Source organism: Erythrolamprus reginae, unplaced genomic scaffold (assembly GCF_031021105.1).
Source record: "Erythrolamprus reginae isolate rEryReg1 unplaced genomic scaffold, rEryReg1.hap1 H_8, whole genome shotgun sequence".
Taxonomy (NCBI): domain Eukaryota; kingdom Metazoa; phylum Chordata; class Lepidosauria; order Squamata; family Dipsadidae; genus Erythrolamprus; species Erythrolamprus reginae.
Window position 1 is genome coordinate 157,840 of NW_027248536.1, and position 20,422 is coordinate 178,261.

Sequence of the window (20,422 nt, forward strand, 5' to 3'; positions counted from 1 at the left end):
TTTATACTTCTGTATAAGTTTCCACCAAATAGCTCTATCAGATTCAAGAAGAACACATCAAATTCCTTATAAAGTTCTATTCACTTTTTTCATTAAAGGAAGCATAGCTTTGTTAGTCTATAGTAATAAAAATGAGAAGGGATTTGGTAATCTAAAAATGTGCTACAAGATTTGCTTTGAATGGGTTCACTTTGGATAGAACAATAAATCTGGCTGAATTGATATCATGGCAAATTCTATGTTAAATAAATGCATTTGAAGGAATGTAGTTTGGAAAGGCCAGTGCCAAATTCTAAACTTTATCTTAACCTGTAATTTCATACTGTAAAAACAAACAATCAAAAGCAAAGCAAAACAAAAAGAAGTATAGAAAGCCATCTGGGTGAACCTCTATCAGATTCTGACTATCAAAGTACATTTGGCGATTCCCAGAATAATATAAGAATCTTGAATCTTGGATTAGACTGTAAACTGAACTATTAAATGTGTTTACAAAATATACTACAGATTGTTTGGCAGAAAAAAATGATTATTATTTTTTTTTAAATAACTTAACACCTCTGTATGTAAAAATATCAACTTCGATTATCTATTGTCATTGCTTCAAGATGGGCTGTTGATTGATAATTCAGGTTAATCAAATGTTTCAAATATCTATATATATTCTACATTCCTCATTCAAGATCCATTTTGAAAAATATATTTATAAGGTTATATTATAATATTTAACTCTTAACTAGAACATCCTTTAAGATGTTCTATAAGCTTGTTTTTAAATGTTAGCATTTTCCCTTCCTTTAATTAATGCAAGCAGACACTGTTTTCCCACTTGATTTTCTTAATTTACTGTTTTGAGAAGAAAAGCCTGGCCAAAGAAGAAAAGCAGTAACTAGTAGCAGCCAGGCCTCCATAGCTTTTCAGGTAATCTTCCAATCACTAAAAATCAGTTCATCAGTTTAGCTATTTCAGTTGATTTCCCTGAGCTACTATCATCCCTTCCTCCTTTTTGCTTGTTGCTTTGGTTTTTGTTAGGAAATGTGTAAAGAGGAAGTATTACTGGAATAAGAGTATGATCTTGATAGCTAAATGAGGACCATGAGAGTTTGTGAACTTTGTGTTGTGGTGATAACAGTAAACAGATCAAGCAATTATTCAACTTTTCAGGCAGTGCTTCCAATTCTTCAGAAGAAACATAAACTCTACTTTCATTCCTGTGTTGATCAATTCTGAACAACCCCAAGGTCTTCGGAATCAGCAGCTAAAAACAAAATTATTATACATTACTTTTATGAAAGTCCTTGGTCATGGAAACCATTTTTCCATGGCTTAACACTATTTTTATTGTAAATCATCCAGATAAAAAGGGCAGTGTAGATATCCAATTGTTTTCTTAAATTATTCTGGAGTTTTACAATCTTCAGCTACCTGCATTTAAACATTAGCAATTGTTTGTGCAATTTGGTACCTGTTGTCCCCTCCCCTCACCAATACTGTATATCTAGGATTGGGTTGCACTTCAACAAATATCTAGAAGGTCAAAATATTATTAACTCCCGAGGAGAGAAGATACGGAATAAGATATTGCTTCCTTATCAGAAGGATACAACATCTGTCCTTCTCCTTTTATTAACCAGAAAAAATCCCCTTTTACAAAGAAAAATGTTTTTTTATGTTTCATTTCTCTTTCCCCTATTTAATTTTTTTAGAAAAAAAATGTTGTCATTATTTTAAATTATTAAATTCAAATGTTTCATTTTTATAGGTGTGTATATGAAAAATTATTTGCTGCAAATTGCATCTAATTTGTATAAAAAACCCAATATATATTATTATCTTTCTTATGCAACTTAAATGAAAAAGATCAAAATAGAAGCTAGTCCTGAAGGATTTTTCAAAAACTATGCTGAGAGGTTCAGCTATGGATGAGGAGAGCGAATAGAATAGAATAGAATAGAACTATTAGCTATCTTCCACAGCCTTCTCACTTTGAACTGCCTGATCTGAAAAGGTCCCTGTAAAGGAGCACCTATACCTTGCTTTGTCAGGCATACATCAGATTTGGCATGGGGTCACTTATGTAACTGAAAAGGGGAGTGTCTTGGAATACCAGCAACTCCTATATTAATGTTAACAGTGGGGGGTCAGAGGTTGACCCCTCGGTCCCTCCCTTGTGGAGTTCCTCAGGGATTGGTCCTCTCACCCCTGCTGTTTAATATCTACATGAAACCACTGGGTGAGATCATCCAAGAACACGGGGTGAGCTGTCATCTGTATACTGATGACACCCAGTTATACATCTCTACCCCGTGTCCACTAAGTGAAGCAGTGGAAGTGATTTGCCAGTTTCTGGGGGCTGTTATGGTCTGGATGGATGCCAACAGGCTCAAGCATAACCCCGACAAGATGAAGTGGCTGTGTGTTCTGCCTCCCAAGGACAATTCCATTTGTCCATCCATCAGCCTGGGGGGGAACTATTGACCCCCCTCAGAGAGGGTTCGCAACTTGGGCATCCTCCTCAATCCACAGCTGACATTAGAACATCATCTTTCAGCTGTGGCGAGGGGGGTGTTTGCCCAGGTTCGCCTGGTGCACCAGTTGCGGCCCTATCTAGACAGGGAGTCTCTGCTCATGGTCACTTATCACCTGATGTTCGACTACTGCAATGGTCTCTACATGAGGGCTACCTTTGTGTTCGGAAATTTCAAATTGTGCAAAATGCAGCCATGCGAGCAGTCATGGGCTTTCCCAGACACATACATATTACTCCAACGCTCAGTGGACTGCATTGGCTGCCAATTGGTTTCTGGACTCAATTCAAAGTGTTGGTTATGACCTATAAAGCCCTACATGGCATCAGGCCAGAATGCCTGCGAGACCACCTTCTGCCGCATGAATCCCAATGACCGATCAGGTCCCACAGAGTTGGCTTTCACCAGGTTCCGTCAATTAGACAATGTCATTTGGCAGGACCTAGGGGAAGAGCCTTCTCTGTGGGGGCCTGGCCCTCTGGAATCAGCTTCCCCTGAAGATTCATACTGCCCCCCCTCACCTTCCATAAGAGTCTTAGATTAGATTAGATTTATTGGATTTATATGCTGCCCCTCTCCGCACACTCGGGGCGTATTAAGACTCATCTATGCCTCCAGGCTTGGGGCCCCTCTAGATTCTTGCCCCCTGGTGAATTAATGTGTTGAGAGAATGCTAAGTGAATGGAGTGACTGTTTTTAATGGCTTTTTGGGGGTTTTAAACTTTTAATTAATTAATTGGATTCAAGATATTGTATATTGTTTATTATATGTTGTGAGCCGCCCCAAGTCCTTGGAGAGGAAGAGCATAGAAGTCAGATAAATGAATGAATGAATGAATGACCAACCAACAAATCAACCAAGAATCAGCATACCATTGGAAAGTGCAAAAATTTCTCTTGGTAAAATCACCTGGCGCAGGTAATGTGGTAGTTATTTTTACCTCTCTGTCCCTGGCTATTATTTTATAGAGAAATATCCTATATAAATATCCAATTTTTCTAGTTTAATGTCAGTTTTCACACTTCATAGTGTACTTCAAACTATAGTTGACATTTGTGCCAGCATTTCTTGCAAGCTACGCGGTGGACAAAGAAATGGAAACACTTGACTTTTTGGCATCATAATGTTTGAACATGTTCAAATCAATAAAAACTTGACATATTTTAATGTTTTTTAAAAAATTCTATTGTTTGATATGGTTTTTTAAACTACCTTTTTTAAAACAGAAATTTAAGGGAAATGGTTATAACCTTCTTGAAATGGTAGACCTCTCAGACTTTCAAAGAGGCCAAATTGTTCGTGCTCGAATGACAGGCGCTAGTGTAACAGAAAGTGCCCGAATGTTTGGCGTTTCAAGAGGTAATGTCTCAAAAGTAATGACTGTTTTTTAAAGAGAAGGGAAAATGTCCTTAGCCAAGCACAGGTCTGGTCGAAAGTCAAAGTTGTCAGACTCTAAAGCAAATTGTTAGAGCGGATCACAAGATCACAGCTCCTAAAATCATTGCAGAGCTCAATAGACATGTACAGAACCCAGTTTCCACAAAAACTGTTTGAAGGGAATCTGGATTCCAAATCTGGATTTTCAAGGTGTTTCCATTTTGTAGTCCGCCCCTGTAGAATGAATTTTTTCAGAAATCTGAGAGTTTATTTTTCAATCTATAAAATCTTGAAGTTATAAAGCTATTGATGAAAATCTCAAACATCAAATAGGAGATCCAGGAAAAAAATCCCAGGGACATAATGTTCTCAAATGCTTATATACAAATGCTCAAAGTTTGGCTAACAAACAGGGTGAATTGGAAGCACTACTACTATGTCTTAAATTATACTGCCATTATTTCATAATAAATCATTCATTGTCAATAAAGCAATTTATGCTTTATAGAGAAATAAAAAACAAAGAAACTAAAAGAAAAGCTGCTTACCTTAACAGAAAGGAGGTGGGCTCCAACCATTAGCAGTGCATTTAGAAAACTTATTTCCATAATTGGGCATAGGAGAACACCATATCTCAATTACATCATTATACATATATTGAGTTCGGTAAGGTCGAAAGGTGCCAATCCTCATATATGGAGGTGGACATTGCATTTCTATAGAGAAAGATGAATATGGAGTCACTGCCTGGGAGTTTAATGTACAGTGGTACCTCGTCTTACAAACGCCTCTTCATACGAACGTTTCGAGATACGAATCGGGCATTCAGGATTATTTTGCCTCTTCCCACGAACCATTTTCATTGTACAAACCCTCACTTCTCTCCCAGCTGCTGCTGTTGTGAGCAGCGGCCAAAACAAGCGCCTTTAAGTTTGTAGGTTCTGATGATCACAAGGGAACTGGAGCCAGGCTTTGCCGTGCAGGGTCTCCATCCCCCCCATCTCTTCTGCTACCATCATGGCAAAGCGCCAAGGCATTGGAGAAGAGAGAGAATGGGCGGCGAAGGTAGCAGTGGGTGTGGAGCATAGTGAAGAGAGTTCGAGCACAGAACATAGCAGCAAGCAAGGAGCACATTGAAGAAAGATCAGGCACAGAACGTAGCACCAAGCTGAGGGCATATTGAAGAGAGTTTGGGCACAGAACATAGCAGCAAGCCAGAGGCATATTGAAGAGAGTTCGTGCTCGAACTTCGTGCCCCTTTTTAAATTATCAGATTTTTTTTCATATTGATTGGAGTTGCAATCCTATGCATCTAATATGTATAAGATTTCAGAATAACCAAGATCATTAAAAACATACATACCTGTACACTGAAGTTTTGTACTCCATCCATTCTTAGTACATAAGGCATCTGATCTGTCAACATATCTGTAACCTTCATCACAGGAGAATGGTATTATCTCCCCTTCCTTATAAATTAACTTTGGAGATAATATGGTTCCATGTTCTATATAGTCTGCCTGGCAAGTTATTTCTACTGTAAAATGCAAACAAAGGTTTTTTACATTAATGTTCTTTGTAATTACTGGAATAAAAAAATAAGGCACAAATGCTATTTTTTTTTTGTCCATCCATCTTTTATTTTTGCTTTGTTACAGTAAAAACAACTTCAGACATTTTGGGGGTTTGTGGGGGGTTTTGTTTTTGTTTTTTAATATGACTAAATCTGACTAAGACGTTTGCTTAGTCATCAGTATTCATTAATGTTAGTCGATGGGGTACAGGAGTGGATGGATAAGAAGCTGCACCCACATTTTCAGGTAACCCCATATTGGGAAGAGAGGTGGGGGTGGACGTAGAAAGGGTGGTCAAAGCAACAGATCCTTCATCCAGTGTCCGCTTATATGGCACAGGTGGCTCAGCGCACAGGTTTTTCACAGCCAGATAGGCTAGGTATCCCCAGCATGGAACAGAAAGGAAGGCAAAGGCAATGCTAGTCCGTGCAGCCTAGTTCCCAGCAGGTAGGAGTGAACTGACTGGTTCCACTGATTGGTTAGGATACAGAATCCAATAAACCAAAGGCATGTCTATGTCATAGAGAAAGTAACATCCAATATAAGAATAGCATACTTGAGTTTGTGATTAGCAAGTATCATAGATATCACAGCCCAAAAAGAAGAGACAGTGGAGAAAAGAAAGTACACCAACTGTGATGCCACAGCAACACAAATAGCACAAATGCTATTTAACATATCTAAATGATTAGAAAGAAATCTATACTTGTAATTTCATTTTTCATCATAGTAGAATTCACATGGAACCAATTGATGTTTATCATACTGGGAGTGGACAATACTCAATGTTAATGCCAACTATTATTCAGTTATTTTCATAATCAAATTAAATCCTTTCAATGAAACTCAGTGTCTTTGTGTTAATATTAAACACAAATCGGGACAATACAGAGCACTGAAGCACCCTGCAATCAGGATCTATGGACTAGACCTCTCCTCCCATCAACACTGATTAGAACTGTCCCAGAGGAAGTAAAAGCACCAACATAATACAATGAAACCTCTAAGGACATTGGGTTCACTTAGTACATAAGGCACCTGGTCTTACATTCTTAAGTACATTTGGATCAAAATTATTTTAAAGTTAAAAGGGATTTTTAGAACAGCAAAAGACTTGACGTGTGAGCCTTCATTCTAGATTAAAGAAAACAAATTAAAAATTAAAAAAATTAAAATTGCTAGTGATATACGTTTTCAATGAATTAAAAGTACAGCCACATTTGAAATGTTATTTTTACAAATTGATTCTCAAACCAGCTAGTGTTTCTTAACCATGGCAACTTGAAGAGGTACAGACTTCAACTCTCAGTCCACTCAACTTCATGTTGCCAAGGTTTAAAAACACTGAACTAAATAAACCATAAGTAAAGGAGATGCCGATTGCTTAGAGTTGTAGTGGACAGAATTGGTGGACTTTGCTAAATAATAACAAGGAAAATGCAATAATGCAAAAGAGAGAAAACTGAAGAGAGATCATATGATTATAAAATTACAGACTGTTAGAAAGCATCAAAGGCTTAAGGACCTAGAGAAATAGCCAAAGATCTGAGAAAAGTCTCCCTTTTAGTTTTGCACTTGATTCATTTTCCTTCTCATGAACAAATGAATGAAATAGCGCTGGCGGACTTACCCGCCGGCGGCGTTTGCGGGAGGGCCGGGAAGACACCAGACCCCTGGCGGCCGCCATCTTGAGGCTCGGTCGAAGTCTCGCGAGGCGAGACTTCGGCCGAGAGTCAGGCCAACGAGGCCTGACTGCTGATAGGTCCGGGCGGGGCTTGCCGGCCCTATTTAAGGGCGTGCAGGCCCGGGCTCAGCCTTTTCGCCCGGACCATTGCCCTGAGCAGACACCTACCCGCCCTCCCTATTTTGCAGTGTGCTATTGTGGGTCGCCCCTAGGGGGGCCGAATGGGAATTTTTTGCGGCTTTGCCTTTTAGCCGGGCTGTTTTTTCACCCATTCCACACTGGGGAGATGGATGTGCAGTTAGGGGGTGCTTGCACCTGTTAGGCTAATTGGCTTACCTTTGGTCATTTGGGTAGGCAGGTTAGGGGTGGAAAACTGGGTGGTGGTTTAGCAACTGCGCGTTCTCCCTTGGGCATCTTTGGGGATGATTGACAGGTTCTCTCCAAGCTTGTGGTGGAAGCGACCTGAGCAGTTGGGGGGAACCTGTCTTTGGGTCCCGCACCTTTAAGTCCCCTGTTAGGGGTTAGCCAGCTGGACCCCCCTCATGCAAGTGCATGGCATGGTCTCAGGTGAGGGAGGGGTCCCTCACCTGGACTAGCATCGAGCTAGTTGCCCAGAAAGTTTATCTGATGTCATTTTCCGCCCCGGAAGCATTTGTTTGACCCTGCAGGTCCATTGTTTGGGTCATAGTTGGGTATGTTAATTTATGCTAATTTAATTAAATAAATTATGCTAATTTATTATTAATAAAAATGACCCAGTTTAAATCCAGCTCTTGTGTCCGTGTCATTACTCCGTCTCTCCTGCAATAGCTATTACTAGAAAATCAGGGGAAAATGTAGAAGGAAGGAGGGGAAAGTTAAAGAAAAGTATTTAAATTCATTTCATATTCAATTACGGTAGCTAGGATGATACTATCTTGCAATTTTTTTTCAAGCTTGAAATGATAAACAGTGAACAAGGAATATCAATGAACCAGAAGCTTGCCTGAGGTGTTCTTTTTTTAAGAGTAGTACACAGAAGAATATCCCAAATCTGATACAGGACACCAAGACTTAGTTTAGGGTTGTCAGCCAGTCCAATTGTTAGAGGTTCAAAACTTCTTACATGATGAAATTCACAAGAACTTCACAATAGAGCCAAGGCTTCAACACTGTTTCCAGAAAAGGAAACGGGGTGTCACCTGCATCTTAAATTAGGATATAGCTAGCTATCTCAGAATTACTCCTTTGCTGAGTAGGAAGGAACCTCATGGAATTTTACATTTATTTGTTTGTTTGTTTGTTTGTTTGTTTGTTTGTCTGTCTGTCTGTCTGTCTGTCTGTGTCTGTCCATCCGTCCGTCCATCTATCCATCCATCCATTCATCCACCCATTCATTCATTCAACTTTTAGATCGGCTGGTTTATTTTATTTTATTTGTTTGTTTATCAAAACATGTACAAGATAGCAGATATTGGTATGAACATAAACAATAGCAAAGTAGGTAGAGGTAATTTGGACAATAGGACAGTAAGACAGGGACAGTAGACACAATGGTGTGCTTATACACGCCCCTTATACACCTATTCTTCTGTTCAAAATTTAGGAAACACTAGGTTCCCCAACTTATAATTTGTATTTATGTTTACAATAGGCTTATTCATTTTGGTAACAGAAAGTAATACTGTCTGTGTTGTTTTTATCCTTTCTAACATGTCTACCTATCTACCTGTGACTTTGCCTATAAGTTTGGTTATTTCTCTTTCTTTGACAAGCTTTGTGTGACAAGCACTTTCCACATATCTCTTGCACATGTCTGATATCTATTTAGAAACCTTTCAAGTTAAATGGGTGGGATTGCAATTGTACAATTTTGTTTATTCTGTTCTGATAGTACAGAGGTGTCAAACTCACTGTATCACATTGCTATCCTGTAACATTTTGCAGTGTTTTCCACATTTGTGGAGCTGGGTTGGGCACAGCCTGTACATGGTGCATCCGGCTCATGGGCCACCGGTTTGTCACCCCTGTGATAGAGCATCCTCCCTTTAAGTCTGCCTATATCCTGTTGCAAGTAAATAAAACCTTTAAATATGTGCAAAGTCTGCCCAAAAGTGCTAGGTGAAATTTGTCCCATTGGAAAAGGGAGGTGGGCAGGCAGAAAAAGAGAAGGGGGAGGAAGGGAAAGAAGGGAGGGAAGGAAGGAAGAAAGAAAAAAGAAAGAAAGAAAGAAAGAAATTTATGTAAAATAATGTGAAAAAGTACACTAGTGCAGAGTTAAAATATATTGGCCCTAATCAATAATGTATGCAAATTCTACTTACAGATACATTTTGGTGAAGGTGACCATCCATTTTTGGTGCATTCAACCACCTTTCCTCCATAATCTGTTTCAAGGGTAAATCCACTGTCACACTGTATTCGAATTAGATCCCCATCATGGTATATATTTTTTACAGATTGGAAAGAACCGTTCAATACTCTTGGAGAGTTGCATGTAATTTCTGGACAAAATAAATCATATCTTATATCAAAAAAGGAAAAGCTTGCACTTGTATCAGATGATGGGCATTGCTTTCTATTAGCACAGAAATATACTCCGAGTCCACGGAGAGGGGCGGCATACAAATTCAATAAATAAATAAATAAAATAAATAAATACTGCTCAAAAAAATAAAGGGAACGACTTAAACAACACAATATAACTCCAAGTAAATCAAACTTCTATGAAATCAACTGTCCACTTAGGAAGCAACACTGATTGACAATCAATTTCACATGCTGTTGTGCACATTCAACTTTGTACAGAACAAAGTCTTCAATGAGAATATTTCCTTCATTCAGATCTAGGATGTGTTATATATAATCAGTGAAGGGCTGCTGCCCGGACAGTGGGAGATGCCATCTGGGAAGTGGAAATGAAGTTGTGCGGACAGCTCCAGCTGACCAGCGGCCAGGCACATGAGACTATGAGATTATTTTACATAAATTTCATTATTTTACATAAATTTCAGCATTTTTCACCGGTTTTTGCATCTGCCACATGCCACCAGCTACTGGTCAGCTGGAGCTGTACTCATAGCTCCATTTCCACTACCTGGATGGCATCCCCCCTGCTGGGCAGCGGCCCTTCACTGATGCACAGAAGTGGCCCTTCTGCATGCGCAGAAGCAAAAAAAGGTGAAAAATGCTGAAATCTCACAGTCATGTGTGTCATTACACAAGATTTCACTTCCTGCACATGCATTAGAAGCAAATCCCATGCCAGGCAAATGCACCCAACCCCTATCCCTGTGCCCATGACTGCCACTCAAACACCCATGCTCCGCCAACCACCTGGAGGTGTCCTGGCATACAAATGTAAGTGTGACCCTTCACTGGTGCACAGAAGCAGCCCTCCTGCATGCACAGAAGCCAAAAAATGCCAAAATCTCATGGTTGTGCGAGTCCTCACATGAGATTTTGCTTCCTGTGCATGCGCAGGAAGCAAATCCTGTGCCAGGTGCATGTATCCAAGCACCAACCGCCTGCTTATGCCTGCTACCCACCTGGATGTGTTCTGGCATACAAAGGTAAGTGCAGCCCTACACTGATGCACAGAATCGGCCCTTCTGCATGTGCAAAAAAATGCCAAAATCTCATGGTCATGCATTTCCTTGTGCACGATTTCACTTCCTCTGCATGCGTAGGAAGCAAATATCACACTGGGCATGTGCACCTGACCCCTGCCTGCATGACTGTGACCACCACCCACCCGCCCATGCCTGCCGCCCCCCAGAGGCATCCCAACATACAAAGTTAAGTGCAGCCCTTCACTGATATATATATAGAGAGATAGAGAGATAGATCAGGCTATTTTAATCAGCAACCACACCTACTGATAGGCACTAGCAAATTCAAAATTTCTTGGTGTCTAAAATAATACTGTGAAATTATACATTCCAATTAAAAGCACTTTAATACTCTTGGATTTATTTGTAAGATCATAAATAAATTCAACAAGTTGCTGTAATTGCTCTTTCTCAGCACTTTAGTCTTTAATTGAAATGTAAAGCTGCAATGTGATGCCCTCATAGCAGAGGTAGGTTCCTACCAGTGTGGTCCGGCATGATAGTTGGGTAGTGACCCTCTGATTGGACAACTTATGCACAATAGTTCCGGTTCTGTCTTTGCTGGTCCATGCATGGCACCATCTTTTTTTTAATTTTCAGCAGGGTTTTTTGCTCTTTGATCAAAATTGTTGGATGAAAATTGTCCCTCTGAGCATGTGCAGGAGCAAAATCACATGATGGTACACTCGCACGTGTGCAATTTTGGGTGATTTTTTTTCTCTGTGCTGAAGCAGAAGCATGCAAGGGAATGTTCCCACACACGTGAGCGTAGTAATCACACACACACGTGAAACATCGCACACATACATGAAACATCACAATGCGCACGCAGCACACCAGTAGGAAGGTAAGAGGAATCCGCCCTTTCCCATAGCTACTATTGAGTCCCACTGTCAATCCCAGTAGCATTGTTAGTCACCTGAAAGGATTGTAAATTACAAATTAGGGGCTCAATGTTGCAGTGGTTCTGCCCTTACCTGATGTTATAGGTGGGCTCCGTTTCAGTGCTGGTAGATTATTTTGAACTTTCCAAATACAGTATTCACTCTTGTCCATCTTGGATGGCAAGACAACATTCACTAAGGTCCCCAACTATCAATTTGGTGAGGAAATGATTCTTCTCTTTGCAGCTCCCCTTTTCTGGAACAGCTGCCCTAAGATGCTGCCTCTCCTGTCACCTACAGGTGCAGGAACATGTTCCACAAGGAGCAACATGATAGAAAAATGCCATGAATGTCAAACAAAAATCTCCATGTTCCAAGTTCTTCTTATTCCTATATAGAAACTGCCGATTCTGGGAGATGTTAGACCAGTGTGTAATCCACTAGTAGACTAGTCCCAAGATCAGAAGCAAAGCAATGTTTTCCAATGGTAACAAAAAATGTTCCTATATTCTTGTTAGTAACTGAGTTGCAATGTCTATTGTTACTGCTATATGGATTTTAGTGTGGTAATAGTTTATGAATTCTTTAAAAATATAAGTTTAATAACTCAACTGTGGAATTTGTTTTTGGCAAAAGCAATTACTGTAGCATTCAAGGATATAAACCACAGGTGCCCAACTCGCGGTGTCATATGATATTTCATGATTTTTTTCCCTTTGTGGTGCTGGGGTAGGTGTGGCCTACATGAAACACATCTGGCCTGTGAGTGGGCAGTTTAACAATCCTGATATAAACAGTATTGGCATGCAGATATATTATCCTGCATTTATGAATGAACAATCTTTTTGAAAAATTCTCAAGGATGAATGTGCTGCTTTTGCACTAACTTAGCCAGTTTGTACAATTAAAATTTTTGAGTCACCTTCACAATTAGGAATTACGAGTGGTGTCCCATCACAATGGATTATAGAAGCTGATTGGGAAGCATTTGCTGCCAGGACATATCCTGTTTTACAGGTCAGCTCGATAGAATGACCACGTTGGACAAATGTATTTTCAGGCGCATCCATTCCATCTTTAACTTGTATCTTCTGCCTTTCCAATTCAGCCTTGGGAATCATACAGGGATCTCAGATGAAAAAGAAAATAAATTCTTTTAGAGAAGAAGTCAGGGTCCAAATGTGTCATATTATCTTGTTGGAGAGTCTAACAATAGAATTTAACTTTTATCTTGTAGCCAGTTCCCCTCAGATGTAGAACTGAACCCATATATAAAGGAGAGATGATGTAGGCAAGATCAATTAAATCATATTTATGTGAGAAAGAAAGAAAGAAAGAAAGAAAGAAAGAAAGAAAGAAAGAAAGAAAGAAAGAAAGAAAGAAACAAATGGATCCCAACGTTTGAAAATGATGAGGAAACTTAGATGGAGACTTTGTCTTCTGCTTACCGAGGCAAATTGGTACTTCTGTCCAGGTCCCATTGTCACAGAAAGATCTGTTCTGACCTTCCATGGCATAATACTTTTGGCATCTGAATTGTACTGAAGAGCCAGTTCTGTACTGCTTTTCAGATAAAGTAGTAATGTCTCCATTCTGAATCCTGGGTGGAGCACTGCAGTTTTGCCCTCTTTCTATTAAATATGAAAGGGTAAAGACTTTGGCCTTATTCCAACCCAAAGCTTTGAGATTATTAATATTTCTTGACTTTTCAAAAGATGTCAATAAATCTGTTTAATGAATATTAATTCAAGTTGTATGTGTTTATTGTATTTTTGAAATATATAGGAAAAAGCAGCAATATGTATATCTATTGATCAGATAATCTAAGTAAAAGCTAATATAAAAGCATCTTAAAAATGAACAAATTAACAATGCCTCCTCTAAGGATTAACATATTAAATTGATATAAATCATCAAAAAATATTGCACACATATTAATAATATTTTAAATTACACAGAAACTTAATATGTGCTTATTATGAACCTATGATAAAAATTACAAAGCATACTTTTTTTAGCAAAATACCCTTTTCTAAAATTAATAAGTGTGTGTGTGTTTCTTTAAATGAAGCAATCAGTTGAAATCATTTTTTTCTTGCTGTGAAAAATAATATATATTTTTAGTAGCAGATATTAAACTGTATAAACTATCATCATTAATATTAGCCCAATTCATCATTATATTCTTTCAGATTCTTTAATCTTAAGGTGAAAAACTTTATTTTAGCATTCTTTTTAAAAATCTAAATTTTTCTTTTAAAATATTAGTGATGCTGCAGGGAAATCCCAGCAGGGGAATCCCACCAGTTCGAAAATGGGCCCTTCAGCTGGCAACGGAAATCCAGAGGTGGAGTTTCCCAGCGAAATCGCAGCAACTCTTTAACTTCATTAAAAATAACTGCTCCTTTAATGAATGCCATAGAAATACTTTTGCTTAGTAAACCTTTGATTTCTCTTCTTCTTAACTTACCATTTTGAGAAGAGCAGCTCTGCCAGAGAAGAAAAGCAGCAACTAAGAGCAGCCAGTTCTTCATAGCTCTTCAGGCAATGTCTGACTACCAAACCTCAGTTCAAGAATTTTGATATCTCACCACATTTCTTCCAGACGCTACTATCCCTTCATCATTTTATGTTTAGGGAGGAGGAAATATTACTGGAATAAATAGCAACAAACAAATGAAGGAAATAGTTCAGCTTTTCAGGCATTGCTTCCAATTCTTCAATTCTTCAAAAGGAAAAATAATCACTTGGATTCCAGGATTGATAAGTAGCAGAAGCTAACAACAAAATTATTATGGAAACAATTTTCCCTTTCTTCCAGCTCTTAACATTATTTGTTAACATTTATTGTAAAGCATTCAGAACGACTCAGATGAAATAGGCACTGTAGAAATTTGTTGATTAATTAAATTATATTTGATATCCACATACCTATTTTGCATTTATTCTGCCAATAGTTATAGGAATTACAAGTTTGCAGCTATCCAATACTTTCCGTAAATGACTCTGAAGTTTAACAATCTTTAGCCAAATATAGTTAACCATTAGCCAACCTTATAAGAGTGTTTGAATACTTTAATACCTGCTGTCCCCCTACCCCTCGATACTGCAGATCTAGGATTGGTTGCACTTCTATGACTATCCAGAGAGACAAAATAATATCAACTCCCAGATGCTAGAATAACAGAAAAAATAACATTACCTTGTATCAATCAGAAGAATACTGATACTGATACAGAATCAGAAAGATGCCAAATCTATTCCGCCTCTTACTAACCAGGAAAATTTCCATGTACAAGGGAAAATGTGACTACATTTTATTTTTATTTTTTGTCTTTTGGAGAAAATATGGTGTCATTATTTTATAATACATTTTTCTTAAATTCAAAAATCTCCTTATTTTTACAGGTTTGTATATTTACAAACCTGTAAAAACAGATTGTAAACAGAAATGTCTAAAACAGATTATATATATATAAACTGTTTTAGACATTTTGAAATGTATGAGTCCTGAAGGCCAATATCTGATCTCTGGTGGGCCCGGGACAGGGGTTTATCCTCTGTCCTGGTGCTTCTCGACCTCTCAGCGGCTTTCGATACCATCGACCATGGTATCCTTCTGCGCCGGCTGGAGGGGTTGGGAGTGGGAGGCACTGTCCTTTAGTGATTCTCCTCCTACCTCTCTGGTCGGTCGCAGTCAGTGTTAGTGGGGGGTCAGAGGTCAACCTCTAGGTTGCTCCCTTGTGGGGTGCCTCAGGGGTCAGTCCTCTCCCCCCTGCTATTTAATATCTACATGAAACCACTGGGTGAGATCATCCAAGGGCATGGGGTGAGGTGTTATCAATATGCTGATGATACCCAGCTTTACATGTCCACCCATGTCCAGTCAGCGAAGCCGTGGAAGTGATGTGCCGGTGCCTGGAGGCTGGTGGGGTCTGGATGGGTGTCAACAGACTCAAACTCAACCCTGATAAGATGGAGTGGCTGTGGGTTTTGCCTCCCAAGGACAATCCCATCTGTCCATCCATCACCCTGGGGGGGGATTATTGACCCCCTCAGAGAGGGTTCGCAAGTTGGGCATCCTCCTCAATCCACAGCTAACATTAGAAAACCATATTTTAGCTGTGGCAAAGGGGGCATTTGCCCAGGTTCGCCTGGTGCACCAGTTGCGGCCCTATTTGGACCAGGAGTCACTGCTCACAGTCACTCATGCCCTCATCACCTCAAGGTTCGACTACTGTAATGCTCTCTACATGGGGCTACCTTTGAAAAGTGTTCAGAAACTTCAGATCATGCAAAATGCAGCTGCGAGAGCAATCATGGGCTTCCCTAGGTATGCCCATGATACACCAACACTCTGCAGACTGCATTGGTTGCCAATCAGTTTCTGGTCACAATTCAAAGTGTTGGTCATGACCTATAAAGCCCTTCATGGCATCCGGACAGAATATCTCTGAGACCGCGTTCTGCCGCACGAATCCCAGTGACTGGTTAGGTCCCACAGAGTTGGCCTTCTCCGGGTCCCATCGACTAATCAATGTCATCTGGCGGGACCCAGGGGAAGAGCTTTCTCTGTGGCGGCCCTGACCCTTTGGAACCAGCTCCCCCCGGAGAGTAGAATTGCCCCCATCCTCTTTCTCTTTCATAAACCTCTTAAAACCTACCTCTGCCGCCAGGCATGGGGGAACTGAGACATCTCCCCCGGGCCTATACAGTTTATGCATGGTATGCTTGTGTGTATGTTTTCTTTTTAATAAGGGATTTTTAAAATGACTTTTAATTATTAGATTTGTTTTATATTGTGTTATTATTGTTGTGAGCCACCCCGAGTCTACGGAGAGGGGCCATATACACATCTAATAAATTGAATTGAAATTGAATATGGCTTTTCCAGGCTTGTACCTCAGTGTGCATATTTTCCAATGAGACAAACCAAGACAGGAAGATTATTTAATTACAATTTATCAGAATATTCAGACAAAAGACATTCAAAAAGTTAACCCTTATCTTTAGCTTACATCCTTGTTTATAGTTAACATAACAAAGAAATCCGAAAGAGGAAAGTGGATTGGACAGGATAGTAGCATTAAAATTGTTATTATTAAAATGAGGTCTGAGGGGGAATAAATTGTGAGGAGAAAGGTTGTTTAGCGTTCTCAAAAGAGATAAGCCAGACTCCAATTTGTATTAACAAACTTTTCTTATCAAGAGCTAGTCTCCAGCTTGTTTATCAGTTTAGGAATGTTAAAAACTAATAAATCTTGAACATGACTTTAAAAGAAAGAATATAAATCAGATTAAAATACAAAATAACTATGTTGGTTAACAAATAACAAAATCCATGTTATTTGCCCCTCAGTAATCAACATATTGTATTATTAGTGGAAATACCTTTTATCTCCTCCAGGATCTACAAGATTCTATAACTGCAGCTAGTACAATAAATGTAGTGCTAATCAGCAGCAGCAGCTGCTTGAGGAATCCTTTTGAGACTAAGGGATGTCAGTGCAATCATCATGGCATTGGTTTCTCAGTCTGGTTTAGTTTAGTGGTAGAATGAACTTTTCTGCATTCTTTTTCCTCCAGCCCCATCCAGACATCATCAAGCCACAAATTTGGCTAATGCAATATCAAAACACAATTGGCATAAACCATAGTTTATGCCACATAGGTCAGGAAATTATGAATTGTTTGAATAAAAGTTTGCATAATCACATGTATTTGATATCACGGATTCTTCCTTTTCTGCAGAAACCCTTCTATCATTACTCAGAATCAGCAACTACAAATTCTCTTCAGGGAACTTCTTACTCTTCGTATTTTGCATGTCCAAAGAATCTGCCCAGTTATTGTTCATTTTTGTATTGTGTAAAAGAGCCAAAGAAGCATCCTGAGAAGGAAAGCTTTTAACAGCTTTCAGAAGAAAATCAATCCCTTCTTATTTATTTTATTTTATTTATTTATTTATTTTGTCCAATACACAATAATACACAATAATTCTCTCTGCCTAGCCAATAATATATCTTCATCACAGTTTTGGTTACTAGCATGAGATTTTGATAGTTTGCATGTATTTCCCTGTTGCCTGTGGCAGGGCTCTTAATATAATGCCTGACTACAAGAGGTCAATCTGTATAGTCTGGAGGACAGAAGGAAAAGGGGGAACATGATCGAAACATTTAAATATGTTAAAGGGTTAAATAAGGTCCAGGAGGGAAGTGTTTTTAATCGGAAAGTGAATACAAGAACAAGGGGACACAATCTGAAGTTAGTTGGGGGAAAGATCAAAAGCAACATGAGAAAATATTATTTTACTGAAAGAGTAGTAGATCCTTGGAACAAACTTCCAGCAGACGTGGTAGATAAATCCACAGTAACTGAATTTAAACATGCCTGGGATAAACATATATCCATCCTAAGATAAAATACAGAAAATAGTATAAGGGCAGACTAGATGGACCATGAGGTCTTTTTCTGCCATCAGACTTCTATGTTTCTATGTTTAGAAAAATGAAAAGTACGATGATTATTGCAGGCTAGATAAAGCAAGTCCTAGTCCAGTCTTGCCAGAATAACTTCAGTATTCAGTGTGAGGAAGACCAACCATAGATTTGGTAAACATTGCAAAATGTATCAGGCACTGGTATAAAAGGCTGTTTACATGATATTTAGGTAGCATATATTTATACTCTGAAAAATATGTAACATATTTTTCGGAGTATAAGGCACACCTCTTCCCCCACCCAAAAGAGGGTGGAAATGTCAGTGTGTCTTTTAAAAAAAATTAAATTTTATTGATTATAAAGAAGAAAACAAACAAACAAACATAACAAAACATTTAAGTGAGCATTTCCAAAATGTAAACTAGGTGGTACACATCACAAAAGTAAAAACTTAATGCTATGACTATAAAAAGTGATTTTCATGGATATATCGAATTGATATATATTAATTTATCACTAAGTAGGGATAACATATATAAATTGAGATTAACATAGTTTACATTTTCATTTTCATTTTGCATGTATTTGGAACTTACATAGTCAAATTTAAACTCTCGAATTATAATGATACCATCCAAAGATCTTTACTATTAATTTGTCAACTATATTGTTGACCGCTAAATTGTGACTTTAAAGATTTAGTTCAGATTATTTCTAGCCGTTTTAGTTTATAATGTTCCTAAAAGTTTTTGGATAGCCATCTATCGATAGGTTCACAGTTTCTCTTGTATATAATACTTCAGATTTGTCTCTTTTGGAATATTTCTAAGAAAGGTGAAAGAGAACTTGTCAGTTTTAATTAATTTTTATTTGGAATATTTGTAATGTTTCAGCCAATTATAACAATGATCCCAGGCTGAGTAGAAGTCTGATGTGTCTCTGTCTTGCAGTTCATAGGTCATTTTTGTTAGTTCTGCACATTCATGTACTTTATTTATGAGGTGTAAAGTAGATGGGGTATTATTTTCCTTCCAGTATTGGGCATATAGTATTCTGGCTGCGGTCAGGATATGCAAAATTATCTGTCTTCTGTTTTTAATTTTTGTTTACATATTCCTAGCAAGAACATTTCAGGTTTTAAGTGAATGGTTTGTTTTGTGATTTGTTCTAGATATAGTTTAATTTTCCTCCGGTATTTTTTTGCTATTGGACATGTCCACCAGCAATGATAGTATGTTCTAATTGTTTTTTTACATTTCCAACAAAGAGATGAGATATTGGGGAACATCTTTGCTATACGTGCTGGGAGAAGGTGCCAATGGTAAACCATCTTATAAAGATTTTCTTTGTACGGAGTTGCCAATGTAAGTTTATACTTTAAGTTCCAGAGTTTCTCCCATTCGTTTAAGTATATGGGGTAACTGAAATTTTGGGCCCATGCGATCATTGAGGGTTTAACTTGCTCCTCTACCATTAGTTGTTTAAGAAGTAAACTGTAAATTTTAGATATGATATTAACCTTATTATTACTAATTTTTTTGTTCAAATTGGTGAAAAAGGTTTTTGGAAGTTTTATTGGGGTGACTTGAAACAGGAATAATAGTTTAGGAAGGGTGTTCCCTTGGATTGTGGCAATTTTGATCCCAGGAGGATCTTGTCAAGCTCATTATAATTTTGGAAACGGAAGTGTCTTTTATCTTCCTTAAATTTTGATTTGATTTGGAGATAATTTATCCAATCCAACTTAATTCCCTTGGTCATCAGGATCTATTTCATTATTTTCATTTAAAATCTGTTGGTATCTAATTAGCCTGCCCTTTGTCCACAAGGTTGGGTAGGTTATGGCCTCCAAAGGGGATATCCACTTTGGAGTTGCTGGGTAATATTGCTTTTTTATTTGGTTCCAATTGTTTATTATACTTTTTCATATGTAATGTGATGTGAAGTATGAATGTTTTTTATATTTATCAGTTCCTAAAAATGTGTGCCAACCAGTTTGGAGGTCAAAGCCTTCCAAAGTTAAGACTCTTGAGTTTTTTAGGAGTATCCAATCTTGTGTCCATTTAAGAATCGTGGCTTGGTAATACAGGTCGAAGTTTGGTAGACCAAAACCCCCTCTGCTTCTATGGTCTTGTAATAACTTTAATTTGATTCTTGCTTTCTTTTTTGACCAAATGAATTTACTAATTTTTTTGTTCAAATTGGTGAAAAGGGGTTTTAGAAGTTTTATTGGGGTGACTTGAAACAGGAATAATAGTTTAGGAAGGGTGTTCCCTTTGATTGTGGCAATTTTACCCATTAGAGATAGTGGAATTTGTAACATTTTTCGGAGTATAAGGCA

The 20,422-nt window shown here is 38.3% G+C and overlaps 1 protein-coding gene across 1 annotated transcript; it reads right to left on the reverse strand.

Moving 5' to 3' along the window:
- Positions 1–62: 62 nt before the first annotated feature.
- LOC139155881 (complement factor H-like) lies at positions 63–14,646 on the reverse strand. The gene is made up of 8 exons (XM_070731227.1): positions 14,570–14,646; positions 14,109–14,291; positions 13,087–13,269; positions 12,561–12,767; positions 9,468–9,647; positions 5,270–5,443; positions 4,455–4,622; positions 63–1,258 (listed from the first exon to the last, which is right to left on the reverse strand). The coding sequence occupies exons 2-7, from the start codon at positions 14,170–14,172 to the stop codon at positions 4,456–4,458; spliced, it is 975 nt and encodes a 324-aa protein (XP_070587328.1). The 5' UTR covers positions 14,173–14,291; positions 14,570–14,646; the 3' UTR covers positions 63–1,258; position 4,455.
- Positions 14,647–20,422: the final 5,776 nt, after the last annotated feature.